At 36.4% G+C, this 12,493-nt stretch overlaps 1 protein-coding gene across 1 annotated transcript; it reads left to right on the top strand.

Moving 5' to 3' along the window:
• The first annotated feature begins 2,972 nt into the window (after positions 1-2,972).
• LOC135196535 (uncharacterized) lies at positions 2,973-3,872 on the top strand. Its single transcript, XM_064223383.1, has one exon. It carries the CDS (start codon positions 2,973-2,975, stop codon positions 3,870-3,872), a length of 900 nt encoding a protein of 299 aa, XP_064079453.1.
• The last annotated feature ends 8,621 nt before the right edge of the window (positions 3,873-12,493 follow it).

Here is a 12,493-nt window from a genome sequence, read left to right as displayed (position 1 = left end):
CTTCTTCACAAAATCCGTGATTTTTGCTTGACGGTCTGGAAGAACCACATGTCCGCATGTAACAGAACCCATTAGGATGGCTTTTACACTTCCGATCCATATCTATACATATCTAGACCTGAAAAGAGAAATAAAAATAATTATTAAAGATTACCCAACATCCCGGTTTTGCAAAAACAAAGTCCATAAACGCTTGGATAATTGCGATACTTTGAAAAAATATGCTGGAATAGAAATACTCTATATCTTAGAAACCAGACCTGATCCAGGAAAATGAACCGCATTTTTGAATTCAGCTGCAAAAAGGTCCTAAATCAGTTGGAAAACCCTTGACCTTTGTCAAAAAAAGTTTTGAAACGCAGGCCAGTGGAATGATTCATCGCACATAACAAGTTAGAAATAACACTAAAGGTATTTTCCTCCACATATGACTGACAGAAAGATATGAGGCATTGCGGGTGTGCTGCTACTCAGCCATAGGAACACAAGACATGTGCAAAGGATTTTTGCATCTATGAGAGAGAGATGCAACAATGAGGTGTCACAGTGGACTTCTCGGAAACTTATATTTGCTTGTCAGAAGACTAAACAAATCAAACTAGCTAGGAAACGTTTTCTTTAAAAATAAAACGTTTTTACAAAATTTTTACATTGGTCCATTACGATTTAGTTACTTCTAGAGTCCTCTCTTCAACAAAAACGTCCGAAAATCTAAAAATAATGAAATGACTAAAGCACCGAATAGATATTAATAGGTAACAATTTCCTTGTATCTATAGAACACTTAAATATTATTGTAAGCAATATTTTCTATCACTCTGATTCCAAACACAACTTTTTTTTTTATTTATGCAGCAAAATGCGACAAGGGCTTGATAAACTTCGCACGAATTGGCCCATGTATCAAATTCCGCTCAATTTTCCAAAAGGTAAGACATTTTTCAGTCCGTAACTGATGAAGTCATTGGAAAATGAGACCGTGATGTATGAACTATTGATTTCAAAATCTCGTTCATTTCACTAAGGCCATAAAAAAAGGAAAGAAGTACAATTGCGAAATCATAAAAAGGCTGTAGCTTTGTATACCAAATAAAAACATTTGCTTGGCATGCAACATGGCAGGTCTAGAAGAAGAATCCTGAGTCTAGAACATATTAAGTAAAATGTCGGAAATAACTGAGGATGGCCCAATGTTCGGTGCACAATAGCATAGCTGAATATAAATTCTTTTTTGAACGAAGGAAACCACCCGTATACGTAGTGTTGGTAAAGGCACGTGAAAAGTGAGACATTGTTGCATTGATTAAATAATAAACACAAAAGTGCTCACTCATGTCGAAAGACACTATCAGTAAGGCAAATGCTGATGGACATTGTGACAAATGATAACATCTTACTCCTTTCACTGAATACTGGTTGAGATAAATAGCAAACAACAAATTATTCAAAAGGCACCATATCTTAATTTTGCATTATGAAAAATATGATATCGACATTTTAGTTTTGAGTGAATGTTTGTTTACAGAAGTTATGGAAAGTTTGGTTTAAAGTAAATTCAGCTCCACACTTGGCGCTTTTATAATCCCTTCGTTCAGTTATGTTAATCGTGAAGTAAACCTCATGGTTGAGTGAATGGTGACGTCATTACGAATTTGATCCTTTTTCTTAAATTGAGCCAAAGGATTTAATATAGAATATGATACAAGGGTAAAAATCGTAATAATATTATTAGAGTTATTTCAGATAGAAGTCAGTTTCCATCAAACTTAATGAGTGTGCCTATGCCCAAGTAGGCGTCAGCATTGTAGACTGGTACTACTGCTCATTTGTGGGGCAGAAGGCCTTTTATGAAAGCGGAGAAATGTAAAACGGATAAGATAAGGAATCTGTATGATACATTTTAATGGAGCGAGCCTCTTCACTTGAATTCTGTTTCTTTGCTAGTGCACAATCTGTATTTCAAAAGAATTGCACCCTTGGTCTTTTGCTATAAATACACTTTATACTTTTTCCAGTTAAAACCTAGTTTAAAGATATATATATATATATATATATATATATATTTATATCTGTGTATATATGTATATACATAAATATATAGATATGTATGTTTTATGTCTATATATATATATATATATATATATATATATATATATATATATATATATATATATTATATATATATATATATATATATCTATATATATGATATATATATCTATATATATATATATATATATATATATATATATATATATATATATATATATATATATATATATATATATATATACTATATAATATATATATATATAGATTATATATATATATATATATATATATATATATATATATATATATATATATATATATATATATATATATATATAAATATATATAGATATATATAGATATATACATATATATATATATATATATATATATTATATATATATATATATATATTTTGTATTTTCATAACATACAAACCTGAAGATCTCTGCATAGGAATTGCCTTACGGATGCAAGCTAGAACGGCTGTTTAAAAAAATTACACCCACACACACACAAATATATATATAATATATATATATATATATATATATATATATATATATATATATACATTCAGCATACACCACACATACATACGTATATATAGATATATATGTATGTAGTATTTATGTATATATATATATATGTATATTCATATATATATGTATAAATATATATATATATATATATATATATATTATATATATATATATCTATATATATATATATATATTATATATATATATATATATATATATATATATATATATATATAAAATCATATACATATATGTATGAACTTGTATATGATATTTATTAATCTGGAAAAAGCATATGACTATGTTCAACGAGAAGCGATTTGGAGAAGTTTAAAGACACGAGAAATACCTTAAGTATATGTAAATCTGGTCAGGGATATGTATGAAAATTGTTCAACAACGGTTCGATGTGAAGCGGAAGACTGCGTGGGATCCAGTGTACAGGTAGGCCTTCACCAAGGGTCAGCCTTAAGCCCATACTTATTCACTCTGTTGCTGGGTATACTCACAGAAGATCTGAGACGTGAAATGCTGTATGCAGATGATGGATTTTTGTGTGCAACTGATGATGAAGAACTAAATTTTAAAGCGGAGGGATGGAGGAACTGTCTGGAGGAGAGGGGTCTGCGAATAAATAGAATCAAGACTGTTGGAATGCGCTGTGAATTTGAGGAAGCAGAAAGAGAAAGAAAAGTAGATCTTGAGATTGATTTTCATAAGTTAGAGGAAGTAGAAAGTTTTAAATATCTGGGGTTTGTGATCCAAAATACTGGAGACCTAGATGAAGAGCTGACCGGAAGGATGCAGTCAGGGTGGAGTAGCTGGAGGAAATGTGCGAGAGATCGTAGAATTATGGTCAAATTAAAGAGCAAGATCCAGCACCAGGTTGTGAGACCTGCAATGTTGTACTCGTCCGAAACATTGGCAACTAAGAAGAGATATGAGAACAGGATTGATGTGACTAAGATGAGGATGTTGAGATGGCAATGTGGACTTACTAGAAAGGATAAAGTTAGGAACGAACAAGTTAGAGGCACTCTCAAAATAGCACCAGCTTCAAACAAGGTGAGGACTTATAAAGAGACGAGAGGAAGACCACCCGACAAGGAAGATGATGGACATGGGACTACCAGGTGGAGAGGGTTGGGTAGACCAAAATTGCGATGGATTGACTGTGTGAAGAGAGATATGAGAGAGTTGGGTTTGAACGAGGAGGATGCACTAGACCGAAAGAGATGGAAGAATGTGTTGAAGAACCATTACAGCGACCCCAAATAGGGACAAGCTTGTATAGAAAGAAGAAGAACAAGTATGAATACATACATACATATATATATGTGTATACACATATTATTTAATGTGCAACATTGATATTTAATACCATGTATAAGAGAATACTTTTTCAAATGACCTAAATTCCATTTCTTTTTTCTTTTAGAGTGTCATTATTGCAGTCGATGAAAGGATGACCTCGGATGACGTCCGGGTTTTCGAAAGGAAGTCTATCAAGAGAAGTTGTTTGTTCCTTGCCTTAGGAGGCCAATCATTGCAGCCTACAATTTGTCACTCCCTGGGTGATGGGCGCTTGAGTGGAGTTCCCGCTAAAGGAGATGGGAAACGTCTGGTTAAAAAGAGAGAGAGACGGAATTCAAAATCAGATATGAGATGAGCTGAAGGAAAAATAACGACAATGATGAGGAAAATAAGGAGCTGTCGTTGTTGGACAGCAAGATCTTCAAGAGTTCCAGGAAATGAAGAAGATGGAGTCTAAGAGTCTGAAGGTGGAACTGGGAGGAGACGCCACAGTTACACCAAGAATTCACCGGAAGTGCCCCAGTGCGTTGTTTGACTGCCTTGTACCTATATAGGACATCATGAATTAGTCAAGTGATCTGGTTGCCTCGAGATAATTCGTGTAAACTTCAGGGAAAGGGACAAAATTGGCTTGCTTAATAATAATAATAATAATAATAATAATAATAATAATAATAATAATAATAATAATAATAATAATATGCTGGAAAAAGACCTTCATTAATATAGGTTTTATTGAAAATAATGGCTATTTCCCCCGAGTTTATTTTGTATAGAAGTTTCTCTATTCTTCTTATTACTGACTTTTCTTCTGTACTCAGATTGGCTATTAAAACACCAAATGTGGGATTTATGTCAAAAACGAAGTATTAATCAAATTGAATATATTATACAAAATGCAGCACAAATTGCATTTTCAGCCGAATCAACAGATATTAAATTATTCATTCTGGATTCCTCTAGCTTAGGGGGGTCTGCTCCTCTCTCTCTCTCACACACTCTCTCTCTCCTCTCTTCTTCTTGCAACGTTTCGTCCTTAAACCCAGAAGGACATCGTCGGGCAGGTGTTGTGGGACAGAAATTCTTGCTGGAGTCCTACAGTATATAGTCTGCTGCACAGCATGGGGACCTTAGCGACGAATTCTGATTGGCTAACTGGCTCAGTTGTTGATCCCCAGTTGGCGGATGCCTCAAGATCAGAGGTAGGTCCTATGTGGACGCCAGAAGATGCTCAGACCGTCGTAAGGGAAGGGTGTCTCCGTGCAGGATTGTGAATGGTTGGCGGAGGCGGTTGCATGCGTCACTGCTTGATTCATTGCTGTTGCGTGACGTTATGCCTGGCGTTTCTTGATCTGGGGTGTCTCGTTCGGTGGTCGTATCCGGTGTGGTATTATTTAGTAAATACCATGTCGTCATGGTTTGGGCTTCTCCGTACGCTAGTAAGGAGTAGGAAGCCTTCTTGAGTGGTATTCAAAGAGAGCTTCTTGTCAAGGATGAGGATGACTTCCAGCAAGTGTAGTCTTCTTGGGTCTAGGCCATTGCCGTTGTTGATTATGCTGTCACGGGTTGGAGCGTCATTGTGACAGGTGAAGGAGGACAGGGTTCTTGATGGCCCTCTTGTACGTTACATGAAATCCTCTTTGAGAGCCGCATGACTACTATCTTGTAAAGTATTTGCATGATAACTGCTATTCACAACTTTTATTCGAGAAATACCTGAGGAAATTATAAATAATAAGTTTCAACGAGCAATACTGGTTCCCCTTTTAAGTACACAGACGCTGTTCCTAGTCAGGTGCGTTCCTTGGTGGTACATGAATATATTTACCCCAAGTGTCATCTTGGGACTTGGTTCCACTAAGAGAATGATAGAAGTGCCTATTGATTTCCTTTGTCGAGTTAGCCACAGAACAGGAGGTCACTTCGGTAAGCAGTTTCCAAATGTCAGGGAACCTGCAAAAAAATGCAAAGTAGACCATTTCCTGTCAAAATTTTGAATTCACGGCACACGATGCTGGTGATACTTCCCAGCTTTACCTGGATCGCCAACTATGAAACAAATGGTTTTATGGTTCTTGTTTTTGGGTATGCCTCCTGGGTCACCCAGTGGGTCCTGGTCTGGTATTTTGATCCGTTAGGATGGTTTACAATAAATGTTTCTTCTTCTAGGCAATTTTTTATGAGTCATTCTCATTCTTTTTTAGCCCTGATAAAGCTATGCTTTATAACGCTCATATAGAATAAGTAAACTTTGTCTTTGTCTTATTGCGTATCTACCATGCTATATGTCAACTCTTCCTTTGTGTATATGTATAACATACACACACACGCACACACACACACACTATATATATATATATATATATATATATATATATATATATATAAATATATATATATATATATATATATAAAGTAAGTACTATATTTCAGAGACTGCTGTCTCTCTCTTCAGGTAGTAATGAATGAGAAAAGTTACATATATAACATATATATATATATATATATATATATATATATATATATATATATATATATATATAGGTGTGTGTGTGTGTGTATACATATATAGCTATGTATATACTATATATATTAACAACAGATTAATATATTCATAGTAAATCAATGAAGACAGGTAAAAGAAAACACAATCATACTAATAATTAATAAGGAAGAAAAGAAGAATGGGCTCCAGAGTACGTCCTTACTTCAAGCAAGAGAATTCAAGGCCTACACTACTGAAGGCCATTCATACCAGGAGCACTGAGATAACTCGGCTTCCACAGAGTGCACAGACGGTCCGATCAGTTAATCAAAATAAGTTAGATATGACGAGGTACTGACTGTCAGCCGCTTGGGCAAAGAGAAAGAGAGATACTCTTCTTTCTAAAAGTGTACGCTTAAGAGCAAGGTTTCACTATATAATAAGGTATATTGTATTCTTGTTTCTTGTAGCTTAATATATGAAAGTATAAAGAGACCCTGTAGAATTGTTACAATACTACCTTAAACACAAACACACCCTCACACACACTACTATATATATATATATATATATATATATATATAATATATATATATATATATATATATATATGTGTGTGTGTGTGTGTGGTGTGACTGCGCGCCCTCGTCTATGTGTATGAAAGTGAGTACGTTTGCAGGAAAGAAAAAAAAAAAGAAGAGATGAAAATCAGTTTCGTAGACGTTGAGTCGCGGCCGCCTACTTGCCAACCCATGCCTATAAGGAGATTAGCATATTTATAGCGGGCGGGGTGGTAATTATTCCCCTGGTTGCCATATATCAAGTCACCCCAGCGTCTGCCTCCCTCCTCCCCGCGAATTCTCTCGAGCGCTGCTGAGAAGAGTAATTGTTTTTTGTCGAGACGAATTACTGGAAGAGAAGAGCTCTGCTTTCGTGCCGAGGGACATTTTTCCTCAGTCTCACGATGTGCCTGTCCTGCCTCAGACGCTCTCCAACTTCCGGTGACAACCACGAGCGGCTCTATAAGTGAGCGGCAGGAATCGAAAAAGCCAACTTGCAAATGACCTTTCTCTATACATCCAGCTTCGCCATTGCCCTATTCCCGATCAGCGTCTGATGGATTGATTTCCGTCACCACTAGTCCTGCTGGGGATGATGACCACATTCACTCTACCTAGATAGAATTAAAGGGTTTGCTTTTTTTCATGTCGTCGTTCTTCCTCTTTACCCACAAAGCCAACTTGAAACATATGGATTTCCAGTCCTCAGTGAGGTATTCGTTTCACGGTGATCATTCTCAAATCAATAAATGAATATTGGTCAATGAGTTTCGTCCGCTCTCACTGAAAACTGACGTCATGCTGACTTGAGTTCCCTCGGCCAAATTATCTCTCCCGCCAAAGGACATTTCTCAATTGTCATGAAATCTTGTCTATTTTTAGGGAAATGTTTTTGCGTAAAAAAATAGGTTTCGGCAGCGAGCCAGAGGTCAAATTTGGACAGCGGTGCAGCGCAGAGGGATCTCTCTCTCTCTCTCTCTCTCTCTCTCTCTCTCTCTCTCTCTCTCCGGCTATGAAGCACAGATCGCTACCGAAGCAAAAGATCGTTAATGCAAATCTTGCTGAAACTGACTCCTTCTTAATCGTAGGGAGGAGAATCGCCTTCAGGGCGCAGGTATGGATACTCGTATTAAAAAGAAAAATATCTTAAATTTATTTATGTGAAACAAATTTCAGCAAACTCCCGAATAAATACTTAAATCTCTTCTTTTTTGAAAGAGGCGAGTGAATCTTTTGTACAAGATTATATTTTTTAACTCAATCGGTTTCCAGAACAGTCGTTGTGACACCAGTCTACGCAGATACACCAAACTACCCATAAATGGTTCTTGGAAAGAAGTCGCTGAATTCAAAGACCTTGTTTTATTACAAATTGCAAGTCCAACTGAAAAGGTAATGATCTTAGCGAAGAATATGTTGACCTTTTTGAAATATACGTAGTGTTTAAATTTTTGTTTTTTTCACGGGTTTGAAAATATGAAACGAAGCCAGAATTTGGTGGAGATTTAATCACGAGAACTTCCAAAGACTCAAAATATCGTAGTCCGGACATTTAGATACTTTCAAAATTACTCTGCCCTAAAATCACAGTCATGGAGGGACCGAGGAAATTCGCAAAAAGTTACACGTATTTTAAGTGGGAAATTGAGCAAATGTCAATTTGCCACAGATTACAAGGACTCCGGCTGAATTCATTATTTCCATTGCACCGAATTCTTAATTGCTTATGGGCAAAGACTCTCTTCTCTTAAGGATCCTTGAAACTCCTTTTATGTATCAGTGGCATATTCATCATGTTTAATACTACATCAAATTTCTTTGTATTTCACTCTTTTCTGGAATCTTTCCTATAATTTACTCTGCATGCAGATCCATCATCTTTCTCTGTAGACAATCAACATAAGTATAATTAAGTGTTTATTAGCTAAGCTATTATCACATGCTACTTGAGTCACTTCCACAAGAGCTATCAAGTTGTGAGCACCTATTAGTGTGCTGTATTCCTCAAGTAGTACATGATGATAACATATTGCACAGTTGTTATAACGAAACGCATAAATAACCCCGGCCAATGTATAGCAAGATGCATCAGCTCACACTGTAAGTTCTCAGCCACTGTCCTGCATTCAACCTTTAACAAACATCTGAGCTGTTGATGAGCTGTGAGAGCTGCACTTGCGTTATGTATATTTTAAAAATTTTGGGGGTTCAAAAGCGAAAGGTGACCGTCCATACTATTTTTCAATAATGAAACGATGACAGTCAGTGGATCTGAAGTGAGAGGAAGTCAGTTATAGAAGTCCTTCCTTTGTATTATATAGATGCTGAAGATATTCTTCTGTCATTCAGTACACTGATGAGAAAACTCAATAACATTATGTCTGTACATAAGTTGGCGCCCAAAACTGGTTGGAACGCCGTGTAAAAGGCAGTAAAGCTCACTAACAAACACCTTAGGGAGAACTAAAAGTTCTCTAGGATTTTACAGGTGATGAAAAGGAGACCAATGAAAATAGAAAGATGTAGATTTACATTTTCTTGGTTTGTTTGGATTATGGAAGAAAGCTCTAAGTTCCATTTTCTGTGCCTAAGCTTAGTAAGCTTTGGGAGGCGGCAGGTTGTTAGTGTGACCTTCTATGATAATGCCCTGGACATAAAAGTCCTTCAAGATCATTCTGATGATGAAAGAGTTATGCTGATCAGTATTCACTCAGTGGACTGAGTCCTTGTCAGGAATTAAAAGCTGAAGCTGAAAGACATCAGAAAAGAAACATGAGAACATGGGAGACGCCAGGTTCTCTGCCAATGATGAAGCGTCAAGTCTTGAAGAGAATAATAGACCGTATTTACAACGGCATTTGCATGACCATAGCGCCAGTTTTGGGTTTCTCTTCGATGTCAAGGGACTAGGTATGTTATGGTGACTTCAGTAATGACCGATAGAAGTAGTGAGAAAATCTGAGTGAACTGAAAAACTCTGAAGCTGATGAATAACAGCTTCATGAAGAAGTTTTCGACTGCAGAATATTTCTGTGAAGTGATGCCAATAGGAAAATGTCAAGATATGAAGAAGTCCTTTCCAAAACTAACATTGCATTTGGGAGCGTCCGTGGCCCAAGACAGACTCCGCGATCTTCATCTGATGAGTGTAGAGAGTGAAGAAACTGAAAAACTGACCTTGAGCAAATCATAGGCCAATTTGTAACAGTGAAATAAGGGAAGGAAGGATTGTTGTACCATAATTTGTTGATCAAAAGAATAACAAACTTTACTGGAATTTTTAAGCTGGTAGTGTGGTAATACGGTAGTTATAAGGGACCAAAACATGCAAACCATTTTTTAACCAAGTTAGGGCTAGAATGAAAATGGATATCGTCTAAACGATGACCCTTATTAAAACAGCTTCGGTGTTATTAGCAACACTAATAACCCATAGCGACATGTTTTTGTGACAACAATCTCTAATGACAAAGATCTCGAAACATTATTGTTGTAAGTTTAGTAATGATTTTTTAGACAACTGAAGTAAAACACCGACTATATTTCATATTTATATGTCCAACTTCGTTATTCGATTAATATGCTTACCACTCTGGATAATCCTAAGTTGCAACTGACAAAGCTTTCATATTCCACTTCGTTCCTTGACAAATTGGAAAACTGAGAATAAAACAACGATAGTGCACAGCTCCGTGACACTACCAAGCAAGGGAGTGTGTGTGTGTGTGTGTGTGTGTGAGAGAGAGAGAGAGAGAGAGGAGTATTCAGTATTATCATATACATTTCTCGCTTTACTGTGTAAATCATACAATCGCCTTTTTTATGTCTTATCCCGAAAAGTGCCTTTTCCTCCGCATGACCTGTATCTACCTAATGAAGCGCCTTATTTCCAAGAATTCTCGGGAATCAGTCTTCGTGGGGCACACAACGGGGACAACGAACATAATCCGTGCGTTGAATTTGTTACCCGTTTAGATGATGATCTGTGTGTTAAAACGTTGGCGTACCTTATAGATATTATTATGGTTGATATTGTGGCTAAAATAGTAGAACAGAAGGGCATATTTATCATCCGGAAATTAATACTGATGTTAATAGACATACCGTATCTCGAATCACACAGCATTCGACAAATCTTAAGACTTCAGACGCATTCTACAATTAAGCCTTCGGGTTTTCTTACTTGGGTAGAGGATTCCTCTCTCTCTCTTTATCGCCTTCCTTTTTGGGTGATTTAATAGAGACGTAGAGTTGCTGAGTAAAAAAAAACGAAAAAAAAACGACTAAAAACACATACAAAATCATTGCTTCGTGACCATCGATCCAGGAGTGCTACTGTAAACTAGTTTGACAGACAGCATCATCAAGGAAACAAGCGTAGAAAACACTACAAGGGAAAAACTGAGTATGAGACTGTACATATCAGATGGAGACTATGATATTGTTTGACTGATAATCACCAACAATTAAATTTCTGACGCTTTACAGTTTTTTGGTAGTGAAAATACAATCATCGTTTCTATGGCAACTTGTTCCCCTCCCCTCAGCCCTCCGCCTTTCCATTGTGGCCCCAACAGCTTTGATCACCTCTTCTCCACCCGACACCTGATGCTGCTGCTGCTGCTGCTGATGATGATGATGATGATGATGACGCCATACGTATGTACTATATGTCTGTTCTGTCAAGGGCGCAAAATGGGACGTTTTCATGATTCACATCTCTCATTAGGAAACACTAACTACAGAGACTTCTGACGCTGTTTTCGCTCAGCAAAACTTACTCTCTAATGGTCATCATTTTAGACTAAAAGCAGTTCCCCATTTCAAATGTAGGATATATTGCGTGCGTGTACACGAAAGCAAATTAAAGCTGCGATTACCGAGTCTTTTTAGTGCCTGTCAGAGCCTATCAGGTCACTTCTAGGAGTCAGGCTTGCATCTGCCTAAGTGAAGAATGCTGACTGATTCAGACTGTAATGCCACACTCAGGGTTACGCAAAATGTAACCTCTTTTTCTCAGTCACATTTTCCAAAGGTTTTTGCATCGTTGAAATCGAGGGATGACAGCAGACAGAGCCTGTGATACTAATGAACGAACTAAGCTTCTCGTAATGTTTCTTTTCATGATAGCGCTTCAGTGTATGAAAGACTTTTTTTTATTCCTATTTCACATTGTCATTTACAGTGACTGAAGTGGCGCTTTGGAACTTTTACTCCCCATCCTGGCTCCTCTGCATTCCAAATTTCAGTATTCTATTCTCGACATTGTCGAAGTTATTGCAAGATCGTAAAAGGAGAATGATATGAAACAAGATAATGCAACTCAGCGTAATTTTTGTCACTTTCAGCAATATTGGAAATATTTAAAACTAGGAAAAAGAACTATCAACGTAGGTGGCGGGGTTCGGATAACACAGTCATGCAGTGCAAAATAATAATAATAATAATAATAATAATAATAATAATAATAATAATAATAATAATAATAATAATAATGATTATATTAATAATAATAATAATAAAGTAATAATAATAATTAT

The sequence above is a fragment of the Macrobrachium nipponense genome, chromosome 18, assembly GCF_015104395.2.
Source record: "Macrobrachium nipponense isolate FS-2020 chromosome 18, ASM1510439v2, whole genome shotgun sequence".
Taxonomy (NCBI): Eukaryota; Metazoa; Arthropoda; class Malacostraca; order Decapoda; family Palaemonidae; genus Macrobrachium; species Macrobrachium nipponense.
This window is presented reverse-complemented; position numbering and strand designations above follow the sequence as displayed.